The sequence below is a fragment of the Polypterus senegalus genome, chromosome 3, assembly GCF_016835505.1.
Source record: "Polypterus senegalus isolate Bchr_013 chromosome 3, ASM1683550v1, whole genome shotgun sequence".
Lineage (NCBI taxonomy): Eukaryota > Metazoa > Chordata > Cladistia > Polypteriformes > Polypteridae > Polypterus > Polypterus senegalus.
Genome location: NC_053156.1, coordinates 70276499 through 70304118, shown reverse-complemented (window position 1 = coordinate 70304118; position 27620 = coordinate 70276499). Strand labels below are relative to the sequence as shown.

At 37.2% G+C, this 27620-nt stretch overlaps 1 protein-coding gene across 8 annotated transcripts in view; it reads left to right on the top strand.

Annotated features, from left to right (window-relative positions):
* The window catches only part of lama2 (laminin, alpha 2), an 852572-nt gene that overhangs the window by 801936 nt on the left and 23016 nt on the right, over positions 1-27620 (top strand). For 7 of the 8 annotated variants that reach the window (XM_039747473.1, XM_039747472.1, XM_039747479.1 and 4 more), the window contains 7 exons: positions 6054-6230; positions 6902-7050; positions 8146-8325; positions 11546-11729; positions 21125-21184; positions 23814-23926; positions 26488-26677. In XM_039747473.1, the coding sequence (XP_039603407.1) occupies positions 6054-6230; positions 6902-7050; positions 8146-8325; positions 11546-11729; positions 21125-21184; positions 23814-23926; positions 26488-26677 (1053 nt within the window). The remainder of the gene's footprint in view (positions 1-6053; positions 6231-6901; positions 7051-8145; positions 8326-11545; positions 11730-21124; positions 21185-23813; positions 23927-26487; positions 26678-27620) is intronic. The other variant, XM_039747474.1, reaches the window with a different exon arrangement.

Sequence of the window (27620 nt, the reverse complement as noted above, 5' to 3'; positions counted from 1 at the left end):
TATATCCTGTTCTGCTTCTGTGAATTCCATGTTCATTTTAAAAAGATTAATTTTGTAAAGCCATAAAATTCATAGCATTAAGTACACAAAAAACCTAGACTGGTAGCAATGACCCTGGATTGCATTGTCAATAATAAGCTAAGAGCAGTTAGTGTGTATGAGTACAGGTGTTTTTGGGCATATTACTTTTTTCTTTTATTGTTGTCTATCTAAATAATGGGTTGCCACAACTCATGAGGCATATACTGACATTTGTGTCATCTGTTGTGATAATTAGTTTGTTGACAATCCACAGTATCCGTGGCAACCTGTTGGGTACGGATGAAAACATTTCTTGGTTTCAGCGCATTGCCCAAAAAGACATTAATTAGTAAGCCACTTTTTCCACAATGTCTGATGCATTTTGCAGGAGTAATTGCAATAGAATATGTTCCATGAATCCCTCATATGATGGCAGAAACTAACAAAACAAAACACAATAAATATGGAGCCTTACAACTATCTTAACATGAGTATGCCAGGTTAGGGCTTTCTATCATGTCAGGGCTACTTTTTCATGAACTGTCTTGTCTGCAATTCGACATTGGATGACTATAGAGGAATATTTCAGAAAAAAATAAAAATAAAATAAATATGCTAATAAATAACTATACTGTAACATCCATCCATCAATCCATCCACTATCCAACCCGCTATATCCCAACTACAGGGTCACAGGTGTCTGCTGGAGCCAATCCCAGCCAACACTGGGCACTAGGCAGGAACAAATTCCCGGGCAGGGTGCCAGCTCGCCGCAGACTGTAACATGTGACAATAAATAAATAGTAACAAAATGAGGTGTGAGCATAAGTAAGTTAATGTGTCGTAAAACAAATACATTTTGTTTCTTTTTTCTTCAAGCATTTATTTAATCATGTTTTCATAATTTTTTATTGGTTAAAATGAGTGTCTTTAGAGTAGACACGTGAGATGCAGACTCCTCGGACGATGATGAATTAATAGCTCCTTGAATTAAAGCAGCCACTTTGTGGTGTAATTCTAGGTAACTTTTTCTTGCACTCATATTCGCCACAGACATGTGCAGTTACCATTTTGAGAATGTGCTTTGCTTGCCTTTGTAATTCTGTGGCTCATAGCTCTAAACTGCAGCCACTGTGTTCTGTGGGTCAGAGGCCTGTTTATGTACACAATGGAGGAGTGCAGTGATTGGGGGACTTCACAGTGGAGTTTCTTCTAGTTTAGCATGTATATGCTGGGACACATGCATTTTCATTCCCAAATGCTGTGGTGTTGAACAGAAAAGATGACTGGAAACTATTTTGGAAGTCTCTCCTGTAATGCTGATTTTGCTCTGAGTTTTTCCAAGTAATCATGACACCACACGTGATTAACACAACAGTTTTACTCAGCTCTGTACATGAGGTACTTTTTTTTAGAATTATCACATCTCAGCCCAGACTCCTTGTATGTTGATGGGGGAACAGTCCTCCATAGAAGAGTAACAGGCCATACATAAAATAAGCAACACGGGTTGGTTAGAATGCTTGCCCAATATCTGTGTGTGTAGTAGATGGGTTGCCATGTGGTAGTAGACCCTATTTTAATGGTAGACCGATTTAAGGAAAGGCCAAAGATCAATGGCCGAATGTCAGCAGAATTCCTCAGACTGATAAGTGGCAGCTAATAGTTTCCACACTGAGCAAAAATTACAGTGTTATTTATGTCATGTGGATAAACTGTCAGATTTGATGGTGCCCTCAGCCCTGGAATAAAAATGCATTTTATCATTGAGTGTGCACATCTTTGTGTAATTACAATTTTTAAAGAGTCTTGAAAATATTATATATGGTGTCAAAGAATAGTCGAAGAGCCACAAAAAAGGTTTGGGGCAGCCTCCCGTATACTTGATCCCAAATGCAAAATGATAAATTGATTGCACAATAGTGTACAGATTGGAGTCCAATACAGAACTGACTTGACTGAGGCAAAGATGGCGGTTTTAAAGGAAGGCTGGAGGAAGTGACATCGTTGGGACCAGAAGTGGCATCTTTGGTCCCGGGACCAGAAATGATGTCATAGGGGCCAGGTGGAATTTCCCATAATTGGTCTGCAGTGGAAACAGAGAAAACGTTAGCACACTCTGCCACCCCCTGGTCTGGGGTGGAATTACCTTCATTTGAGCCCTTTAGCTTCCTCCCATGGGCATGTGTGTGACAATGGTAAAGAAACCAATTAAATTAATTGTACCAATTAAAAAGATAAATCCTCCACAAAAGACAAAGACGAACTGAAAAGCATGCTTGGGTGCTTCTCTTGGCCATTGATCTGGTTACTGTCATGCTATAAATGTTACCCCTGACTAGGTAATTACACTGCTAGTTTAAAGTATGGCATACCAGAATGTACAAATCTGAACTTTACAGACAGCAATGGGCCAACGTTTTGTACTTAAAAGATTTTGAATTATGATTTTTAATCAAATTATGATTTTTTTTAACCTTTCTCTTCCTTTTTTGGAGGATTCTGTAGAGAAGTTGTGTCCTTTTCTGATGTTACATACTGTATGCTGCCGTGTGAATGCATATGATATTTCTCTAGTATAAATTCCATTTTAGCAATCTGACAGGTGATATAATCCAGTAATGTGAATACAAACAGTAAGATATGGAAGACAATTTTTTCTTTTGATTTTATGGTGAAGTGTAACTTTAGAAGAACTAATGGATTAATGAATTCATAAAATGTCCATATATATCATAGTGAGTTCCCCTGTGGCTTATTGTATTATCTGATATATTTGTTGTTTACTTGTAATTTACCAGAAAATATGAATTCTCCATTGTAGGATAATATTAATAAGCCTTGACCTGAAATCTCCATAGCAGAAGGACTGGAACAAATCCACAATTCCACTGTTATAATACAGCAAATGGCATTTCCAGAGTTGTCATGAGATTTGATCTTACTGTATGATGACATTCAAACTGACACATGCACAATGTACACTGAGTTAACAGTTTACTTTTGCAATATGAGATGAAGCTAGCCTATTCCATAAGTCTATTAAACCAATTTTTTATTTATTTTTCAAAACACAAGGTTGTGGAGCTTATATAAACAGTCTTCAAGATTTTTTTCTAGCACTTTGTTACAGTGATAGAATCTGAATTATTATATGGAATAGTAATATTAAATAAAAACAAAATTAGGCTAGTTTTCTGTGTACTAAAACTGGCAGCCTTGGTATCATATATTGTAATGGAGCCAATCCTAGCAACAGCAATTGTGCGCCAGGAATTGGGCACCCCACTCGCAAACAGTGTCAACTTAGAGTTGCCAATTAACCTAGCATGCATGCCTTCAAAATCTGGAAGATTTCTTTAAATAAACTGTGATATTTCTATACTTCTGATCCTCACTGCAGTACAAAAACATATAAAGCAGAAAACAATCTACTGAGCTTTCTTGTTCTTTCATGCTGTGTAAATAATAATAATAATGGGAGATAAGGAAGAGTCATTTTGATGTTCTTTTCCCGTTGATTTAGCGTTTTTTCCCTCTGCTCTCAAAAAAAAGCACAATAGTTATAGTGAGAAATAGATTTGTCCATGATCGATGTCAAGTACAGTATATATGTTTAAGGCATTCAGAAGTACACTACTGATGACTTTGTAGTGGTAAGGCTCTTAAATCTTTTAGTGCAGTACTTCATGTAGACTATTTGAGCATTCTTGAACAAGCCTTAAAGTACTCTTCTATTCTTCATTTAATGGTTCAAATCATAGAGTATTTGCCAGGTCTAACTCCAGTTGGTTACGGCTTCACCTCAGAATTGATGTTAGCATAGCTGCTGATGTTTTACGCCACAATCCTTGAACTACATCGACATTAACAATATTACTTATACCCAGCAGACCCCCGTAACCCATGTAGTTAGCATATAGCGGGTTGGGTAATGGATGGATGGATATATCAACATATAAACTAAAACTAATGATAACATGGTCTCATTTTAGAATAGATGTTGTTGTTGACTTTTACTCTTTAGTTTATACCTATGCGCTATTTTTATTGAAATATTATCATCTTGACTTAATGATAAGTTGCCTCATGCAAGTCACTTGTATAAGCTGACTCTTGTGTTTGTTAAATCTGGAATGATTTAGAGCAGAGAAATACACTGGCACGGTAGTTATTGCTGTTATTTCACAAGCCCAGTGACCTGAATTCAATTCATGGCTCGGTCACTTATTCTAAGTGTTTTGGTTTGCTTCTACACTTAAAATCTATATGTTGCTTTAATCTATGACTATAAACTATCCTAGGCTGATGGACTGGGCATCTCATTGTACTTCACTTCATCCTGGTGGTTCTCATTATGAAATACCATTTAGGCCAAATTAAATAAGTACAAGTTAGACAACAGACGAAGTTGACTGACATGAAAGTTGGAGCCTTTAACAGTGATAAAGGAATGGAATTACTGTACATGTGTTAGTAGACTACATTAAATACATGCTTTTTAACAGTACTTTACAATGCCATGTAATTAAAAATGTAGCTTACACAGGGTTGTGACAGCCCTATAGCTTTCATGCATACCAGACTCCAAGACAAGTGATGTACAAAGGGCAGGAATTGAGGTGTTTTAATAATGGAGGGTCTGTAACAGGGTGTTGTTTTATTTTTTTTAAACATAAAATTTTCATAGTATGTCCAATACAGTAGATCCAAATAATTGCCAAAGGAAAAATAACTATTGATACAAAATGACCAATACTATCATAAAATAGATATCAATATTAACGTGTGAAAGGAGAAAAACAACTGAAATAAGTTTTCCTTCTAGCTATTAATATTATTTAAAGCCCAGTAATTAATTACAATTATAGAAATAACTAAGAACTTGAAAATGAACAACTTTACTGCATATCAGGAATACAAATATTGATACTTATCTTAAAGATTAAAATTCCAAACTGAAGATATGCGGAAACAAAATCAACTCTTTGTGCGCTAATAATTAAACCGTAACCTCAGTCGAGTCTGTTGTATGTTATACCATTAAGTAAGTCTTTGAGCACAATGCAAAGTGCAATCCTGCCCTGCCATTGTTATTTGGGGTACAGTTCGCCTCTTCAGGCCCAGTTGCAACTGCATACCACAGCACGGTCCCAGAAGCTGCAGTCTTCTCCTCTCATATCAGATACGCTGCCCTTTCTAAACCCATGCTATATTTATGACAGTTGGGGGAGCTGCACCTTTCTTGTGGTAATTAGTTCAAACACTGTTTAAGAGCATGTCGATAATGTTTTTTTTTTTTTAACAATAATAATCTGCAGATAATATTAGTTCAGTCAATTCACTCTTATATTATACTGTACATAATTGCTTTCCTCTTCCATTTGTTTACAGAAAATTATTTGTTTAGTTCTTGGTTAATATACTATACTTAAATCATTTGGAGGAATGTGCTGTTCTCTTATGTATGATCTCTTTGCACACGAGTGCCCTCATCTAACTCACTTGCATTGAGCGACCAAGGACTCCATTTGTTTTTTGTTTTAGTTTTGGTTTTGACTCACTTGCTATTACTTGAACTTGGTCCTATCTTGGTTTTAACCCTGCTCGGACTCAATCCTGACTTGCTCTTGACTAGCTGTGATCTTAAACTTGTCCTTGACTCGGAAATGGTGGTCTTGACTATAGCACTACCTCTGCCTCATAGATCCAGTTCCTTGGGTTCACATCTACACATTCCTCACAGGTTTATGTAGGCTTTTACCAGGTACTCCAGATTTCTTCCCACATCCAAAATATGTGCAAAGTAGATTAATCATTAAATTAACGTTGGATCTAGGTGAGTGTTAGTATATGATGACTAGACCTGGGAATGGGCATATGCCCATAAACCCAATGCTGATGAAATAGGTTCTGGTTTTGTGCGATCCTAAATTGGATTAAGTGGGTTTTAGAATGTTCTGTTTTGTAATTTTGCGATTGTTCAAGCATTCAAGCAAAAAATTATTATTTCTTTGTATTCTCTTTACCAGAATATAAACACTGTCAGCTTTTCTAAGTCTGGATATTTGGAAGTGAAGCCATTCTCCTTTGATGTGGGCAGTGAGATAACTTTATCCTTTGCAACAAATAACGACACTGGAATCATTTTATTTGGCAGTGGGGGTGTTCCAGTACAACCAAGGAGGAAACGCAGGCAAGCTGGTCAGGTAACCAGTTCAATTACAGTTAGAAAAGTCAAACATTGCTCTGGAGGAAATACATTTTAATATGTATTTGGCCATGTAAATGTATATTAATATTCATTCAGGTCATTTTATATTCATTTAGGACAATTGTTTGTATTACTAAACTCAAACAGTGTTATTATATGAATTTATTAAAACTTTTGTAGATTCAAAAATAAAGCAAATATTTGGGCCTTTGATTATTTTACCTTATTTACCTCTGCACATATTTGCATTGCAAATAGCTCTTTGACTAAACCATGCATGTTTGATTATTTCTCTATTGACAATAGGAATTTCAAATGTGCTTGGAAGTATTCCATATTATAAACGCGTAACATTCTAAAAGTACCACTTTCCATCGATAACTCTGCTTTTCAATCCAAATCCATGTGCTGTGAGGCACTAAACTGATTAATGCAGGTAGACAGCCAGCACAGAAAATGAAAAGTAATGTGAATTTTATATAGTGTGTACACATATTTAAAAAAGTAGTGATATAACAGAATTAAAAAATTGTTACTGTACTCTTTACATGAATATTTGCTACAGCAAATTTTGTGTTTCACTTGTATTTTGTCTCTTTGATATTAGACTTTTTGGGGTATATACAGTATATAAATTTGTACTTGTCATATTATTATAATTGCCAGCCTTACTGTGCCGTCTTGCTGAACAAAGGCCGTCTGGAAGTTCTTGTTTACACTGGTTCCCGAGATCCTCGTAGAGTAATGAGGAAACCGGAGGAGGGAGCTCTTCATGATGGCAGGGATCACTCTATCAAAATAGAAAGAAAAAAAGGGTAAGAAGTGCCAGCTAGCAATTTATCAGAAGCAATTTCTTCAGTAATTGCTGTATCACACAGAGATAACCATATCACACTGTATTGTAGAGTTTTTCTGTGGATACAGTTGAGAACAGAACTTGTATTTCAGTGACTCAAAAGAGAGGTGAAATCTCAACAGACTCAATGTACTTGTATTAAAGAAGCAACTGAGCATTTAATGTGGAACCATTTAATCAATATCCTCACACTGTTGCACAGAAATAAATGTACATTGTTGATACATTGGTTGTAAGAATCTTGTCCAGACATAGAATGTTGAATGGATTCGCAAAATGCTATTAATACTTGATCTGGCCTTTACAACACAAGTTTCACATTATTTATTTATTTATTAACATAGACAGTTCAACTGGTGCACCTATTATACAGCTTAGTCCAGCATGGCATTTTGAAAGATTAAGCCACCTTTTCAAATCTTGTGAGGAGACCATCACTCTTGGTAACACCTGTGATCTAAGGTGGTTGCAGAACATCCTGATCTTGTCCAGAAATTATTCAGGGAGCTGTTTTAAATAGACATTTAGACTAGAACGGAACAAACCATTTTTGAAGTTGTTAAACACAAGTTATGCCATACCTTTTAGGGAGCAGCCTTTGTTCAAAGACATAGAAAAAGTGGATAAAAAAAAGAAAAAACATTCATTCTACCTAATTAGCTATTAACTAACCTAAAATGTCACATAATCTTCTCATGAAAGGCATATTTCTCAACTTAACTTGTTCCAGGCTTGTGTTCTTAAAAGTCGATGTGCACAGTTTTTTTTATTTACCTGAATCTATAAATGTCTGAGTAATCACACTGAAATTTTTTAAATCAATGACTATGTCTGATTCAGTTTTTTTTTCCTTTATAATGCGGTTCTAGACTAGTATGTTAATTATGCTATGCTTAGTCCCTGTTTAATTAAGGGCATTTGGGTGCCAAACCAAGTGTCAGAACGGATTTCATAGTACTGTATTTTACAAAATAATTTTAGAAGATTTCTTTAGAAACACTACGTGTATATGTATGTATAACTGAACTAAATTCTTTAAAATTTGTATTTGCAGGCTATTTACAGTGCAAGTAGATGATGAGAAACCAAAGATGCAGCACAGAATGCCCAGTGATCAGCCCATAATCATGAATAAGCTATTCCTTGGAGGTGTTCCCTCTTATATCCAACCTGGAGTACTTCGAAATATTTCTCCTTTTGAAGGATGTATATGGAACTTGATAATCAACACTGTGTAAGTTTTCTGGAAATATATGGTCAAAAATATTTAGCTTATAAATTCTAAATTACCATTGGCAAAGTGGTACATTTATTAGCACTGCTGTCTTAAACATCTGCAGCCAAGGATATATTTCGAGCCAGATAGCAGCCTGTTAGGAGTCTGCATGTGTTTTTAATTGCCCTCAAGTCTGTCAGAGTAGGACATGTTCTTTAGACCTGGGATGTATGAGATTATTGTTCTCTGCACAGCTTCAAGTGCCTCTACAGTATGTCTTTTTGTAATTTGTTGATTTCAACTTCACAAAGTACTCCAGATGTAGCCTCACTAGTGCATCTAAGTTGAGCATACATTTTCTTTAGCATTATTTAAGAGTTTTTAACATTTTATTTACCTGTACATTTTCTGGACAAACTCTGCATCAAAGTAAACTCCAAGTCCATTTTAGAGATCGCTTCCCATTGTTTAGTGTCACCCATTACATTTTTTTTTTTTTTTATCGATGTTTGTCTGTCTTGGTGTCTACTTTGAAATCCATTTCCCAAATGTTTGCATAATTTTGTCTATATCTGTTTGACTCATCTTTGGGATCTTCTCAGTGCTTGCCATTTATCCAATTTTGATGTCATAGGCAAATTTCAGTCTTACACCAACAAACACAATCAATGTCATTAGTATAAATTGCAAAGGGTCATAGTCCAAATACTGCACTGATGTCCTCATCTTATATGGACATATTTGCCTCTTATGTGAACTCTTTATGTTCCTCTGAGATCTTCTTTAAAATCTGATGCTTCTAAATTCTGAGCTAACTTTCGGTGTGAAAACATGCCAATGTAAATTCTTTAAAAACATGTAAACTTCTTAATTCTCTAGGTCTAAGTAAATTATGTTGCATTGTTTGTTTTTGTCCTCTACTCTTGTACTCTTAGGAAGAGTCTAACGTTGGTTTTGCAATATCTTCCTCTTTTAAAGCCATATTGGTTATAGTTATATTTTATGGTATAATCATTGAAACAGTTCTCATTCTGCTGTCTAATGCTTGTTTTAGTAGCAGTTTGAGCTGTACATCCATGTAGTCTTCAAATGTATTTCTGACTAGCTGACACAAGTTTAAAAATAAAAATAAATTAACAAACAATGAACACTCACTAATGTGTTTGTCTTGCGATCTCGTATGTATTTTACCATCCAGTTGACGCTCAGAACCAGTCAACTCTATTTAATTTCAAAAGCAACAAGAGCACGTTGATGCTCAAACATAACGAATGCTGGCAGTCACCTCCAGTTCAACCTCTGGTGTTTGATCCAAGTGTCAACTGGATGATAACATGTGTGAACGATACCCGGGCACAGACAGGCAGACATGTTGTAAAGTCACCACCAGACGTTTATTTACAACTATTTACACAGTCCAAAGTGCACACAAACCCCCCAAAGTCCTGGCCAACACGCAATGCCTTTCTTTGGGCCACCTCTACTTTCTCTTCTCCTGCTTTGTCCTGCCTCCACCCGACTCCAGCCTCGAATGAAGGGAGGCGGTCCCTTTTATTCACACCCAGATGTGTTCCAGGTGCTCCCTGGCAATCACCCGCTGACACGCCCCTGTGTGGCGGAAGTGCCGGCTGTACTCCCGGAAGCTCTCCGGGTGTCCCTTCTTCTCTTCCCCCAAAGCACTTCCTGGTGTGGCGGAAGTGCTGAGGTCCAGGGCTCCAAAGGCATCGGGGCGCCCCCTGGCGGTGACCTCGGGCCCCTATAGGTTCCCCCAAAGCAACCAGGGTGGCGGCCCCCACGTGATCCAGGGCGGGCGTAGACCCTCTTCCTGTCCCTAAAGGTGTCCCGGCCGGGTCGTCACCCCTGGCATCCCTGACACATGCATACAAGACCTCAAGATCATCCCCCACTCTACCCAGAAGGGGGTGGGTTAGGGTTGATTTCACTGTACAGTATTTTCAGTCGACCAATGAGAAACATGTATACCAAGGTTCATGAATATCGCTCCATTCATTTGGAAATGATGCTGGAACATACATACATACACACATACAATGATATAGATAGATAGATATATATATACACAGTATATATATATATATATATATATATATATATATATATATTGTCACAAACTTGACTCTGAGACATAAAACGTTTTGGGGCAGCCACCCATATAATTGGTATCCTGGCCGCAAAGTCGTAAAATTATATACAGCACTGATGTGCACAAAACAGAACTGAGAAAATAGGGAAAAGGTGGAGGCTTTTAAAGGGGAACACAGGAAGTGAAGTCAAAGGGGTTGGGCTAATGAAGGTCTGCAGCCATAGGTTTAAGCCCGGACGTGACATCATAGGGGCCGGAGCTGGCAAGTACTCTCTCCATAGGCTCAGTCCTGGAAGTGACATCAAGAGGACCAGGTGGAATCTCCCGTGAATGGTCTGCAGGCAAGGGAGAAAAATAGTCAGTGCACTCTGCCACATCCCGGTATGTCTCGGAACTGCCCTTACGCAAGCCCTTTAGCTGCCTTCCATGCGCACGTGTGTGACAATATATATAGATTATAGTTTACATAATCTGACACAGGACTTAATAGTTAACTGGATGCGTTTTGTTTCCCTTTATTGAGAACTGAAGTCACACCAGCAACTTTTCTCCTATCTGAACAATTGAGTTTGGTTAGTCGTCAGCAGTATGCCTAGTGTCTGAAACAAATCTGATTTTTCTATTTTAAACTCTTTATTTCTGTCTGATACACCCATTCTATTCTTTTTCTACAAAGGCTTATATAAAATATGTATTTAGTGTATCTTCTATAAGCTGCAAATTCCATTCATTTTATGTGCTTGTGTTTTTCTTAATAGAAATGTAGTTACTTTGTAGAGGTCTGTTGAATCTATCAGGTGAATACATTGAAAAACCTGAACCCACTCCAGAAGCTTTCAATAAATGCATATTATACTCAAGCAGTGTGGTATTTTGTAGCAAAATGTTTTTATTTACAGAATTTAGAATTTCAAAAAATTAGACCTTTGAAATTACAGTCAATAAACTGTAGCGCAAATCTTTAAGTTCTGTAGTCCATATACTTGAAGTGTATACTTCCTCATCTCAGGCAGGACAAATGCCTTTAAAGGGTTTTCATTATCTGTTGTAAGCATACAATCTGAAGCCAATTGGTTCAAGATATTTTGCAGACTTCAGTGCTGAGGTTCAACATTTAACTTTGTTTAATTATAGCCCTATGGACTTTGCCCAGCCAGTGTCATTTGAGAATGCAGAAATTGGACAATGTGTCAGTCTGACTCCGCTCTTTATACCAGTCTCAGAGGAGACAGTCACCCAGGTCCCAGAGGAGATCCAACCCCAACATATTCTCACCCCATCCACCCCCATCGACCAGCAAGTAACACCTTCAGCTTCAGTAAGTATTTTCTTTAAACTGGTTGCTGATTTTTTGCAGTGCTTGTTGAAATAAAAACCTGTTAGTGTGGGTGCCAAATGGCACACCGACTTAAGAAAACAAAATGTATTTTTTAATTAACTCATAATACATAAGGAGCTAGGTTGCAGCCAAGAGATTAATTCAGAGGGAGACCAAAGACAGAGCCAAGAACTGCAACCATAGCAACAAAAGGGAAACTGGGAGTAGATTTCATTCATTGCAATTCACCGGTGGAAGAAATGTGTGAAAAAATATTTTATTACTGGTAGTACTAGGGATCTTTTGTCAATAGAAAGAGATAAGCAGGCTCTGCCTATAAGGTGCAAAATAGCAAGATAAGTGTGGCCAGAAAAGCAGCTAATGTGAAACTTTTAGAAAGCTACTTCATGCTTACCACTTGACTTGATCATCTGTCACATAGGATGCTTCATTTCTTACTAAGGCAGCACTTTTGAAACTAATGGCAAGGACAAGTTGGAGAGAATAACAGTTATCAGGGCCTTCAAAAAAAAGAATGTTCTTGCAAAAAAAAGGCATTTGAATTAACATCAATTATCTGATTTTGCCATCGACTAAAGTGGTCACATTTATACCTTGTCTGTCTATAGTTTGCATGTTTTCCCCACATACACTAATGGATTTTTTATAGTTATTCTACATTTAAGGCTATTTGCAAAAAATTGAAGGAGGGCATGTTTATAACTGTGCCCTTTTGTTGGACTGGTACCCTGGCAAGATTGCAATCTGTGTTGCATCTACTGCAGCTGAGATGCGCTTCAAATCCCAGCACCCATGTAATATTAAACAGATTAAAAAAATAGACAAATGGAAAAAAATAAATAAACCTGTATGTTGTGAATAACTTTAAACAATTTCTATCTTTACGATTGGAAAGTTGCTGTGGACGCATCAATATATTCTGTTTTGAGTAGAAATGTATATTCTTTATTATGCATTATGTCACACTGTAAATCAGGGTGTTAATTTCAGTTTATTAATACAGAAAGAAAGTGTAATGTAGTGAGTCTTAAGACATAGTCTCACAAAAAGACCTACTATGCATATAGAAGAAGTTCATCCTTTACCCAACCTGCAGTGGGCGCAGTGCCAGTTTATCACAGGGCACACTGATGCACACAACCAATACTCATTCACACTATAGCCAGTTTAGCATTATTAATAATCTTAATACAAATGGCTTTGGGATTTCTGAGAATAAATAGAGCACACAGACAGGGGAAAAATAAAACAAATTACACAAAGACAAAACTGGGTTCTCTGTGAAGACCTTCAGAATTAAAACATGCAATAAAGAAGCTGGTACAAAATACAGCGGTCTGTTGTAAAATAACGATCAAGAAGCACATTTTACATTAGCAACATAGTATAATACACCTATTTTACGAATAAAGAATTAAGAAGTATGACTTAAGCAAAGACTTAACTTTAGTAGAATGATTAGACCCGAATTTAAAGCTGCAAAAGAAACCAGTGGCTGCCAAAACACTCCAGAAACTGATTTTAATTGAAATAGACAGTGGCTTTAATTTTAGGCTGATCAGTTTCCATTTATTGAGGAGAAAAATAACAATAACATATTTGTGCTCCGATTCTGAAAACGTACACTATTGTTTACACCTTTGTTTTTCAAAACTAGATGTAGTAATGTAGATCATTAGTAAAATGATACAGTGTTCTAGAATTCTATATGCCATTTTGTTTTTGTGCTCCCACGTATTCAAATAAAAGTTTGCTTAAAGTCTGTACAGTATATAAAAGCTGTCATATACTCTATTCTATGTGTGCCTTCCAGAGGTGCAGTGTTTATTTTTCTACACAAAGATACACCAGATACACCAAAATGCCCTATTGTGCAATTACTTTTCTGCACAGGAAAATCTCACTACTGTACATGGATAGCTTTTCATGAAGCTCTTGACCCCTGCTGAGTGCCATGGACTTTCTTTTTTATCTCCAATGCATCTTTAGGATGGTGATTACCAAGAGTGTCATTATAATTGACAAAGTGGGGATCACACTACTCAAACATGTCTGGTGGTGCAACAAAACGTCTACATGTAACAAGAAATGAGCCATGTCATTTTTTTTATCACTAGAGATCTTTATTTAAATACTATAGAACAGGCAATCACATGTGAAATTAAGCTAAGTAAACGCTTTTGTACAGGAACTACATGCTTTACCTTGAGTGAATGGCACAGTGAAGTGCAATTTATTATTTTTTTTTTTGTTTTGTTTTTTTTTTTGGAAACATTACACCAAATTTTCAAGTTCAGTTTCACAAGAATTGTTTGGTTCATCACAAATACATTAGAAGGGAAAAAACAAAAACTACACCTGCAGGGAAAGAGATGAGCAAATTATAAGTTATATAGCTTAACTGCATGTTTAGTGTGACATAGCACATTTGCACTGACATTTAGATATCATGTTGATGCCCAGCCTCTGTGTGAAGTTTGCATGTTCTTCTTGTTTTTCTCTGACTTTCTTTGGCGATTATTGTTTTCTCCATTGATGAACGACAAGTTAATTTTTACTCAATGTCTGGCCCAGTTGTTGGAGGTGCAGATACATCTATGAAAGGTACCTGGCATCCTGTCCAGGACTGGTTCTTATTTGGTGTTCAGTTTTAACTGAGACTTTGTGTGATTTCCTGCAGACTATTTATGTTGCATAAAGAGTTGATTTTAAAAATATAAAGCTTTCTTTGTCACAACACTGAATTGGATTGAGTAGAAATGGATATAGTTAAGAGTATATTTCTACTAGACTTACCTGTTGAGCGTATTTATCGGACAAATACAGTTAATTATAAAGTGACAGTTAACAATGTAAAAAATTAAAAATCCACTTGTTTTGAGATAACATTGTAAAACAAATATACATCTTTGCATGATTTTTTTGAATTTCTTGTAGACAGTTTCACTTTTACTGCTCCATGAAATACAGCTTGACAAATAGCTGAAATGTTAAGAAAGAGGAATTATTACAGAACTTTCACTATTTGTGTTATATGTGATACAGACAGTGTTGTCATTGTTACAGTTATTACTGGTTAGAGACATGGAAGTAAACGTGTCCTTTTGTGCAAGACTGAAACTATGGCCTGTTACATAAAAGAGAAGGCCTCATTTACCAAAAGTTGTATATAATTTTTGCTCCTAAATGGCCAGTCTGTGAGCAGCTGACAAGTGATTCAGGAAATGGTTGGATGGCTTGAATGTGAATACTTGTGCAAACTGCATATTTTAGTTTCAGTGTTTTGCAGGACATACAGTACATTTTGACAGGTTTTGTTTTATTTCTTTCTTGTGCATTTACATTTTGCAGTAAAATATTTAAGAATCATTTGTAATTCCTGCTTGGGAAAGGCTTTCTTTCCTTTGTATAAAAAGCAGGAAATGTATATACCATAAATGTATGTAGGTGTGTGTGTGTGTGTACCTTATATATATTATGAAGGGGTGTAAGTGGTCTGCAACATTCTTTAGGTAGATCGTATGTGTCCAAGTAACATGTATATGAATACCAGGACCTGAGGATTCTCGGCAGAACATTGCCTAGATCATCACACTGTTTCTGTTATTTTTTGACTAGTTTTGCATTTGGCTACGGTCAGTGTCAATACTGGTAGCATGAGGCGATACCAGGTCTCTGCAGACATTGCACAGGTTGTCCAACTTCTCCAGGATGGCACATCAATACATGCCATTGACAGAAGGTTTGCTGCTTCTCTCAGCATAGTCTCAGGTGCATGGAGGAGATTTCAGAAGACAGACAGTTACTCTGCAAGAGCAGGACAGGGCCGTAGAAGGTCCTTAACCCTTCAGCAGGATCAGTATCTGCTCCTTTGTGCAAGGAGGAACAGGATGAGCACTGTCAGAGCCCTACAAAATGACCTCCAGCAGGCTATTGGTATGAATGTCTCTGACCAGACAATCAGAAACAGACTCCATGAGGGTGGCCTGACGGCCCGACATCCTCTAGTGGGCCCTGTGCTCACTGCCCGGCACCAAGGAAATCGATTGCCATTTGCCATAGAATACCAGAATTGGCAGGTCCACCACCACTGGCACCCTGTGCATTTCACAGATGAGAGCAGGTTCACCCTGAACACATGTGACAGGTGTGAAAAGGTCTGCGGAAGCCGTGGAGAATGTTATGCTGCCTGTAAAATCATTCAGAATGACCGGTTTGGTGGTGGGTCAGTGATGGTCTGGGGAGGCATATCCATGGAGGGATGCACAGACCGCTACAGGCTAGACAACGGCACCTTGACTGCCATTAGGTATCAGGATATAATCCTAGGACCCTTTGTCAGACTTATGCTGGTACAGTGGGTCCTGGGTTCCTCCTGGTGCATGACAGTGCCCGGCCTCATGTGGCGAGAGTATGCAGGCAGTTCCTGGAGCATGAAGGAATTGATACCATTGAGTGGCCCCGACGCTCGTCTGACCTAAATCCAATAGAACAACTCTGGGACATTATGTCTATCCAACGCCGCCAGGTTGCACCTCAGATCGTCCAGTGATACCCTGGTCCAGATCTGGGAGTAGATCCCCCAGGACACCATACATCGTCATATTAGGAGCATACCCAGACCAGGCATGGCTACAAGCAGGTGGGGGCCATACAAACTACTGAGTACGATTTTGAGTTTCTGCAATGAAATTTCGGCAAAATGGACTAGCCTGCTGCATCATTTTTTCACTTTGATTTTTGGGATGTCTTTGAATTCAGCCCTCTGTAGGCTGATAGTTTTCATTTCCATCAATCAATGTGGCATCCTTTTATTCCTAACACATCACCCAGTCCATATCAGTATGGATATCCAGCATGATTTTTTTCCCATTGAAGTCTGATGTTTTTTTCAAAGTGTTCCTTTCATTTTTAATTTTTTTGAGCAATATATATATATATATATACACAGTGGAACCTCGGTTTGCGAGCATAATTCCTTCCGGAAACGTGCTCGCAGTTCAAAGCACTCGTATATCGAAGTGAATTTCCCCATAAGAAATAATGGATACTCAGATGATTCATTCCACAACCCAAAACTATTCATATAAAAATGATTAATACAAAATATAAAGTAAAAATACATAAAACAAATTAACCTGCACTTTACCTTTAAAAAGAATCATGGCTTATGTGAGTGAGTTTCTAAACTCTTGTGGGATTCCACCCAACGGTACGACATACGGAAGAGTGTCCAAAATCAATCAAAGTCTCCCAGCGCTGTAGCAGTTCACCGTATAAGCTATTCAAAAATAATCGCGGACATGCAGACAGAGAATAGGAGACGATTGCCCTCAAGAGAAGAGAGAGAAAAAGAGAGAGAGAGAAGCGTGCGCGAGCGAGAGAGATAAGGAGAGAGAGACACGCATGCGAGAGAGAGAGAAGAACCATCAGCTCAGCATCAGGTATATACCTGTATATCTATACTAATAAAAGGCAAAGCCCTCACTGACTCACTGACTCATCACTAATTCTCCAACTTCCTGTGTAGGTAGAAGGCTGAAAATTGGCAGGCTCATTCCTTACAGCTTACCTACAAAAGTTAAGCAGGTTTTATTTCAAAACTCTACACGTAACGGTCATAACGGTCAATAACGTCTGCCATGTTGAACTTTCTTATTTATGGCCCCATCTTCACGAAATTTGGTAGGCGGCTTACTTGCGCGAACCGAAACCGATGTATGTACTTCTTTCGATGGTATGACGCCACTATCGGCCGCCATATTGAACTTTCCAACGTCACTAATTTTCCAACTTCCCGTGTAGGTAGAAGGCTGACCCCATCTTCACGAAATTTGGTAGGTGGCTTCCCTGTTCTAGCCAAAACCGATGTACGTACTTATTTCGGTAGTATGACGCCAATGTCGGCCGCCATATTGAATTTTCCAAACATCACTAATTCTCCAACTTCCCGTGTAGGTAGAAGGCTGAAATTTGGCAGGCTCATTCCTTACAGCTTACTTACAAAAGTTAAGCAGGTTTCATTTAGAAATTCTACGTGTACCGGTCAACAACGTCCACCATGTTGAACTTTCTTATTCATGGCCCCATCTTCACGAAATTTGGTAGGCGGCTTCCCTGTGCTAACCGAAACCAATGTACGTACTTATTTCAGTGGTGTGACACCACTGTCAGCAGCCATATTGAACTTTCCAATGTCAATAATTCTCCAACTTCCTGTGTAGGTAGAAGGCTGAAATTTGGTACTTATTTCGGTGGTATGATGCCACTGTCGGCCACCATATTGAACTTTTCAACGGTCTTTGTTACTTATGGGCCCATCTTCAAGAAATTTGGTATGCGGGTTCCCAATGCTAGCTGAATCCTACTTACGTACATATATACGTCCATAGCCTGCAGCTCTGTCTCCTTGTGAAGCGGCGTTGGGTCCCCCATCCCAACGCCTCCCACGTTGTTGACTGTCTGCCTATATAAGGCCGTCTGTCGCTCCAGTCTCTGCATTCCCTTCCTTGCTTCGCCACGGTATTCACGTCTCCCTGCTGATAACTACAGCCTTTTTATTTAATCCACGGCTTCTCTGCTGTTTTATTGTTCATTTATTACGATTATAGTTATTGTGTAAGTATTTTAGACTTACTTTACATTGTTCAGGTACCCATTTCCTTTATCATTCCAACCGCATACCCCATTAACATGTCTATCGAGGTGATCACCATCGATCAAAGAACTGTCACTTACCGAGTGGTTTCCATGCCCAGAGATGGCACCTGCCTTTTCCATTCTCTTTGTTACATATTGCACGGCCATATCAGGCTCACTCTTGATATCCGGAGGAACATTGTGTCTTATGTATTGAATGACTGGGACAGGTTCAAGGTGTGGACTGATGACAGTACAGGAGATAATTATACTACACAGGAGCACTATAAGAGTGAAATGCTTAAGCCCTTCACCTATGCATCTGCATGTGAGTTGATGGCTGCCGCTGAATTGTTCAGTTGTCGCCTTCAAGTGTACTGAAATGGCCAAATATTTTACACCTTTGGACAACCGCCAATGCCTCTTAAACATCTTAGATTCACAGTTGACGATTTCAGTAGTGGACACTTTGATGTTTAGAAATGTTTAAACTCTCAAAAGCTGGATGTGAAGTTATCAATGAAACTGGTTGTATACTTACAACGCTTGACAGATGCGAATGTCTCTTCAACACAAGTCCTACAAATACTGTCGTAATTGAAACAAACCATGAAACTCAAACTGATTATGACAGCAGCAATCCAAGCTGTGAGATTTGAAACAAGATTACTGTTCACATGGCCAACTGTACGTTGCATGCTCAAGAGTAAGCTCAGTGCACAGCTACAGCTTGGTCATATTACAACTGGAGGGCCGAACTGACAACGTGGCATACAAAGAGATCCTTAACAAATAATTATTGGTATATTTTCCCTCAGTTTAAAAAGGTTTAATTTTCTTCTTAATAAAAATTTTAAGGCAGTACTTCGCCGCTGCAAAGTGGTATTTTGCTAGTATATATATATATATATATATATATATATAGTGACAGATAGGGGGCGTTGTCACTCCCTTGAACCCAGATAAAAGTCCAAAAGTAGACTTTATTTATACACAACAGTGCACAAAGCACCCTCCTCTTCACAATACTCATTAAATTCACTAATCACAAATACAATAAACAATCCTCTACTCCCAGACGCGTTGCCACGCTTCCACCCGTCTGGGAGCTCCCACAGTCCTTTTATATTCCCTGACCCGGAAGTGTTCCAATCCCCAGTCCATGTGATCTCCTATCACTTCCAGGTAAGATAAAAAGTCCTTTTCTTCACCCCGGAAGCACTTCATTTTCCATGTGACTCAGACGTACTTCCGGGGTGTAAGGAAAATAGTCAGTGCTCCTCCCTGCAGCGCCTTCTATCGGCCCCCATGGTATCCAGCAGGGCTGTAAAGGAAAACTCCAACGTCCATAATTCCCTGCTAGCATTCGGGGCCTCTCCATGCTGCAGGGAGGGCTCCACCTGGCGGCGTGGGGGTATTGGCCAGGATGAACGGCTGGCCATCTATCACTACATATATATATATGTATAGACATCATGGTGGGTGGTGCTCCTTTACCCAGCTGGGAGTGACATATGCAGTGGACGTGATGTTTTCTATTCACTTCCTTGGTCAAGAAGTTGAAGTGTATAGTGTATATGTGTAATGGTATGCATCAATACATATTAAATATTTCGATGCCAAGTTGTTAACTGTGGCAGTGTGAATGGTAAGTGTATGCTGGTAGAAAAATCTACAACTGTTTACCACAAATTCTTTAAAGAGAGGCATCGTGGCACCCTAAAGAATATAATTAGAGTTTCCTGGCAGATCACAGGGCAATGTAATCACTGAGATATAGTATATATATTATGTGCTTTGAGCAGCTGATACACATTATTTTTTATGCAAAATCTGATAAAATAATATGTGATTCATGAAGCATACATTTCAGTAATTAAAATATTTAATGGAAGTAATTGCTACAGAAATTTGTCATATCTATATTTAGTTGTCATATCTTTGCTTGTATTTTGACTGAACCACTAATATCACATATTATATACATGTATGCATGTGCATGTTTTTAGTGTAAAATCTGCTGGGCTAAACAGGGAGTTCTGTGTCTGAAACAGACAAACAATTGCCTGAATTCCTGCAATCATAGTGTGTCAGCTAACCAGTAAGCAAATTAAGACAGGTATAATGGCAGAGGTGCTGAAAGTACCCAGTCATCCTAGGCAGCATTTTGAACTTATAGCTTTTTATATATACATTAAATGACATCTTTGAGTGTTGAATAAAATTGACACCTGTTTGGATAAGTTCATTTTTTCTTCTGTTTTTTGTAATTCTTGTGGGTGTTTGAAGGGGGTTGCTGCTGTTCTTGCTGTTATAATATTTCTATTATTCTATATTTCTTGAAATTCTGCAAATGCTATTTCCACTTGGGACAAATAAAGTATGATCTAGCTATATAATAATGAACCATGCTAATAACAAAATATAATGCCTCAACATATTTATGTGCTTTCTGTGATGCTCCACATGCATGTTTATATAAGTCTAATAAAAATTTGTTTTACATAAAATAACATATTTGAAATGTAGTTGTATAAAAATCTAAAAGGTATTTTTTAGTTTAAGGTAAGCTTACAAATGTGAGCATTGATCGGACTGAAGCCATGTGAAAGGTCCTGTTTATCAACAATGTACTCTATGTGTTGTGTTTTGTTCTTTGATGAAAGCAAAACCCAGCTGCTTACAGCAAGTGTTGTGTGTCTAACCATGCTTTGCCTCACTTTGCTGCTTTGTAGGATTCCATTGTAGCTGAATTCAGGAGTGCCAGCATTGCCACTGCTCATCACTTCACACCGGTACCGTTCATCTCATGAGTTTCTGCCTTCTGTGGATTTTCTTCCTCTCACATTCTAATACTCCTATTTTCTTTTTCATGTAAAGTGTGATATAAAATTACTAACACTAATATCTTAAAACAGGACATCATTTTCTTAAATACTATGGTGTTGTGTTGCTAGCATTCAGTTTTTCTTTACAAACCATTTGGAAAAAATTGCAGGCATTCTCTAATTAAATGCTCTTAATCAATTATGTAACTCAAATAATTATGAATGAGACACATACTGCATTGCTACTTTAGAAAAGAAATTGGCTAAAATCTGTTTTAAAGTATAATTTCAAAATTTAGCAAATAGCACAAAATAATCAAATAACATGCCGCTCCTTATCATTTGTGTTGCAGCATTTGAGAAATAGTTCAAATGCTTTTTGAGTGTTTTATGGTTATTATCTTTGTGCATGACACTATTTGATTTGATGTTGAACATAATCTGCTTCTGTGTTCAGTAGATACTTTATGAAGTGAATAACTTCTTTATGAGTGAGCCCCCCTTTTTCTAAGCTCACCTCTTAACTTCTGTATTCCTGTAATGGTCACCTAATGTGTTGAGTTGACTTATTTTAATACTGTTCTTTCTGGTAATCAAGGGTTCACACAGCCTTATTCTACAAAGTACACTTTTTTCCTTTTGGTATTAACTATTGTTTATCTTACATATTTATGAATGTTACTTCAATATGTTTTGTAGTGAATAGGATGGTTTAGTCCAAATACACATATCAAAATCTATATAGCAGTAACAGTGAAAAAAAATACAGCTAACAGAAGAAGCAACATAAGATTAGTTATAAAATATAAGGGTAATTATTTTTTTTACTTAAAACCCTTTTGGAATAGTTTTGAACACACAGGTATATTTTCACAATTGCAACATGCTCATTTCCTTTCTTTTTCTTGGTGCACAGCAACCCTAATTGAGTAAAAACACTAAGTGCTAATTAAATTATAAATAAATTATTAAAAAAAAAACACCTAAATCTGAAAAAAGCTGGACATATGTACAATAGCCTTAACTTTTTGGCATTCAAATCCAAACATCCTAAACATCAATAATCAGTTAAATAACAGGAACCCATTGCATTTGGAACACTAGTCACACATTGGGAACTGGGACCAAATGCATTATGCAGCTATTGTGTGGAGTACATAATCTAACAAGATGTCTTTGGACTGTAAGAATAAGGAGTCCTCAGAAGAAATTCCATGAAAACAGAAAGAGGGCTTGCCAACTTCAAAAAGGAAGCAAACCAATCCAGAATCCACCCTGGGGCTCAAGACCTACCATGTGACAAAGCGGGCAGTGGTCACTGTGCCTCCAAATCAAATTATTGCAATAATCAGTTTAGGTAGACCTTTCTTTGAATGAAGAATAGAAACATTTTTGAGCAATTCTGAATAAACCACTGGCCCTAGGGCAACACTTTGCTGTTTCTTTGTTTTCTATTCTCCCTCTCTACCTCTAAACCTCTATTATTCTTAAATTCACCTCTGTGGCATTTTTTGAGCATTTTCTCCTCACCATAATCTTTTTCTCTTTGTTTGTGCCAATATCTCAGGTTCTCCACACAGGTACTCCAGATCTTTGTTCATCCTCATTCCTCAACACTTCTCTTATATTCATAGCTCTGTAGATCCTGTCCAAAATCCTTCTTCCCCATCTCTTAAAAACCATTCCTCTCTGAACCCCTCTGGCATCTCTACTTTTAGCCAAGTTTCTTTAATCGTCTTTTGGTTTGTTACCTTCTATATCCTTCAGTTATTGCTTCTGAATGCTGTTTTCTTATTCCATTACAACATATACACTAGTCTTTTCTTGTCATTTATACTTTCTATGATCAACGTTTTATTCAAAACAAAAACCTAAAAATGAATATGTGTCAAAATTACAATAAATATGGGTAAGCTGCAATAATCAAATGCCCTAATGATGTCCTCTCTCTGCACTAAACCCCCCCCACCCATGCCCAGTTAAAAGAGAAGAGCAGAGGATCAGTACTCATTGAAGCATGTGCAGGCAAAAGAGTAAGAGAAGGATGAGAAGAATTAGAAGAAGAATCACTCAATAAGGTCTGACCCAAAACAGTCATATAGTAGCCTACCACTTCTGCGTTTTGGAGGCTGATTATTCATTGACAAGTGCTGCGATCAAATGGGTAGAACTGGGCCTCCTTTACAAATATTTTGGTAGCAGTGTGACATTTCATGTAGCCCTGCAACTTACACTACTTTGATTTAATTGTGGTAAAAACTGGCTTCTGCATGAAGTTTATACAGTATATTCTCCTAAGATTCACATGAGTTTGGTCAAAGAGTCTCATCTATCCTCTTACAGTCCAAAGACACGCTTTGAAGTAAATTGGAGTCTCCAAATTCATGACTCAAACTGTTCACCTGTTTAGTGGTGGTTCCTGCTTTGCATTATCTTTTACCTGGGTAAATGCATGTGGAGCTGAGCACAAATTAATCTGAGATGAATTTTATTTTACATGAAAATAATAAACACATATTGCCATTGTTAGAATGTGACAGTAAAGCAAAAACACTTAAATGATTTATTAACAAATGTCACTATCAATCGCTTACAGATTTCTTGTGCTGCTGGACCCGAGCCAGTTACTCTGCAGGATGCAATTCAGTTTGGTCTGTCCAGAAACAGTCACATTGCTATGGAATTTAATGATACCATGGTCAAGAGCAGGTAGGTGCATTTGTGCGTATGTGTGTGCACATGTGTGTGTGTGCACGTGTATGTCTGTGTGCGTGTGTGCATGTGTGTGTGTGTGCGTGTATGTGTGTGTGTGTGTGTGTGTGTAAGACACATTCAACTGATCACCAAGTAGGAAAGCAGAAGGAGTTCTGTGCATTTGCCCTCATAACTGATTAAAGGATAAGTTCAGTAGTTTTCAGGTCGAAGTTATATCTCTAACATGGTATACACTGTATACATTTACCACACAAAGTTGTTTTCTATAGTTAAGTGCTTTTTATACATTTAAAAGAATGTCTTTTCCGTATTGGTGCTTTACATTGCAAGCTATGCGGCACAGAGGAAAAGCTTAAAAATTTACCAAATACAGTATGTTTTTTCTTCAAGCCAAGCCAGTTGTCAAATACTAATCTGCATCATGCAATTGCACACACGTTGTAAAATAGTTTATACATGTAATTTTATTTAACATAAAAGTACCAATATATAAGAGTCAGCCATTTTAAGAGAAGAAGAGCTCAGCACTTAGTCTTAGTCTTAGTCTGCTCCACAACCTTTTACTCTGTGGGGATGCTTTCATCTCAAAAGAGCAAATCACAGTAAACCTTTCATGCCACGTGGTGAGTTTTGTTTTGATTTACTTCCATATTTATGTGAGAACTAACAACAATGAAAAGAAAATGAGAAAAATAGTACCAGGAATATGCAATAAAATTATTATATTCAGATCCCTTATGTTGTCATAAAAATATGTCAGAAACAAAAAAGGCTTGGATCAATACTTGTCTACTGTCTTGGCTTGAAAAACTGATGTATTTGGTAAATGTTTAAGCTTTTCCTCAGTGCCCCATAACCTCCCTTGTAATAGGGCCAATGTGGGAAAGATATTTTTTTTAAATTTGTAGAAAGTGCTTACCATTTAAACACAGTTTCACATGCATATACACTGTGTTTGTGAAGAAATAACTGACTTGAAAAATACCCATCTTAAAGTACTGTACATACTGCCTGTATAAAAAGAACTGTTATAGATCAATGATTTTGTGTTTTTTAAAATAAGTTGTATGTACTGTATTTGTAGCTACCTACATCATGTCTGTCTCCCAGCTAATTCACAACCTTTAATTCAAGTGATGATGCTGCTAACTGCTGTTTCCTCACTTTCCATCCACTGGCTTATGCTATTTGTCTCTTCCTGAACTCCTGCAATAAGAGTGAGACCAAGTCCTTCATTTTGAGCTAACAAAATGAACACATAACCCATCTAAGAATATTTATGTAAGAAGTCAATTTGCACAGAGATCGTGGCCTTTCACTTTACTAAACTTATTAAAACAAGGTGACTTGGTAGTTATTTTGGAAAGTTAAATCTTGTGTGTAGCAGCTGTCATTGTAGTGTGCTGGGTGTGTATAATAGTGTACTCCACATTAGCAGGATTCAGGATACAAATAACATTGTTTTATGCAGAGTTCACAAATTGTGTGATCTTGTGTAAGGTGTAGCCTGTCTTGTGTGTGTCTGTGTGTGTGTGTGTGTGAGTGAGTGAGCGTGTTAAAGTGACTTCCGTTTTTGAATTGGGCAATTCTCTCAGCACATCACGCTTACTACTTCATGTATATTTGCAGGTTATAATACATGTATTTCATGCATTTTAGAGCCTACAAGAAATCCTTTGCCTCTTCTCTGGCTTTGTCATAATTTAGCTCTTCCACCACAACACATTGTGTAATGTAGCCAGACCTCTAAGTTTTAATCAGACATGGACTACTCTGGACCTGGTCAATTCCTTTGTCATTTTAATGGAGCTTCTTAGTCTTTATTCACCTAATTGTTTAAAAATTCGCCAAGTCCAGATGTGAAGATTTCCAATTTACCATGTTCACTACATTGTTTTATAATTTTCTTTTTATACCTAATATTATCTTTATGAACAAATACTTTCTAATGAATAACCATTTTTGATCTCTGACATCAGGCTCTTTTTAGAAGAATTCATAAAAAAGTTTGGGTTTTCGTCACCCAGGCAGATGTCCAAATCTGATTTTTTTTAAGTACAGTGTTATGTTTCAAGTTGAGGGCATTATTTAAGCATTTTGCAGTGCTTGTGTCCTTACAACTAATGTCTAAGTGGATGCATCACAATGGAGTCCTGACAAGTCTTTAATGGTGCATCTATAATATACAGTATGTACTGACAGGAGGATTGAGAGGTGACTGTTCCTTTATTTTTGTTAGATGTTTTTGTGGGAGATCTATATTACTCATACATATAGTTTTCCACTTTGGAATTGAAAAAAAGTTCCCTAGCCTTAAATTCTATTTAAGACAGAGAATCAATAACCATCTCATCACAAAAAAGAAAAAGAAAAAACTCCTTTCAGATCAGTCGTTTGAGAGAAACTACTACACGGGAGCTAAGAGCTACATGTGTGTTATAAAGGACATTTTCATTTTGGCTTTGCTGAAGAATGGATTTGTTCTTGACAACTTCACACTTGTTCTGTATGACATTTACTATTACATACAAATATTTCACTCTGTTTTATTACAGGTTAATAATTGAGTTTGAAATTAGGACAGAAGCTGCTTCAGGTCTGGTATTTTACATGGCAAGAATCAACCATGCAGATTTTGCAACAGTTCAGATAAAGGAGGGTATTGCTCATTTGAGTTATGACCTTGGAAGTGGAAATACAAGTACATCAGTTTCCCGGATCATCAATGATGGCCAGTGGCACAAGGTAGGACTATTTGTATTATAAATAGACTCAAAAGTATTTATGAAGAAAACATTATTGTAAAGCCCTTGGTAATTCTTTATTACGTTTATAAAGGCAAAGGTATGTTGACTACTTGGCACAGAGGCCAAAGTGGCTGGTAGCCCACCATTCAAAAACAGAACATAGCTGAGGTACCTTCTGTTTATAATTTTACGACTATCTACAGTTAGGTTGATTGGTGTCCAGGGCATGGGCACATTTTAGAGTGTTTTTTGCTTGCCATACTGTTAACTTGAATTCTTCATTATTGTTTAAATTGGCTTCTCTGTGTCATCCACTCCCATAACGCAGGCATTCAGTATATTTTTGCTTTTATAAGAATACCACCAGACATACCCAATGTTGTTTAGTTACATTTGAAAGTTTAATATTTCTGTAAGTCACCATAAAAGCTGTAAATAAGAAATACATATTAAATTTCACAAAGTAACCTTCTAAACATGTGTATTTATTAGTATATTCATATTTTGTTCATTAACACTTATAATATATACATTATTTTATTGATTAAAGTCTATTGGTATGATAGGTTTTCATGGGAAAAAAGGTCTGTCATCTTTCAAATGAGGTGCCTTTACAAAGTAAAGGTTTATTTAATTTTGTTAACATGTCATATGGTGTGTGTTGTAATTTTTAATATAGGTATATGTTGCTGCATTCCTGTGTTGTGAGTTATTGACAAATGGGCAGTATACCTTTACCAACTCAGCTTTAATTTAAAGATTGAAACCCCCAAATTTCAAAATATAAAAGTAATAAATATTACCTAATGGAAGAAAGGATGACAATAAACAGGAAAAATACAGTAATTCAAAATAATTGAAAAAAACAACTCACAATCCAAAATACTCAGAATCCTTAGATCAAACACTAATACTAACACAAGATACAAAAGTTAAAAAGT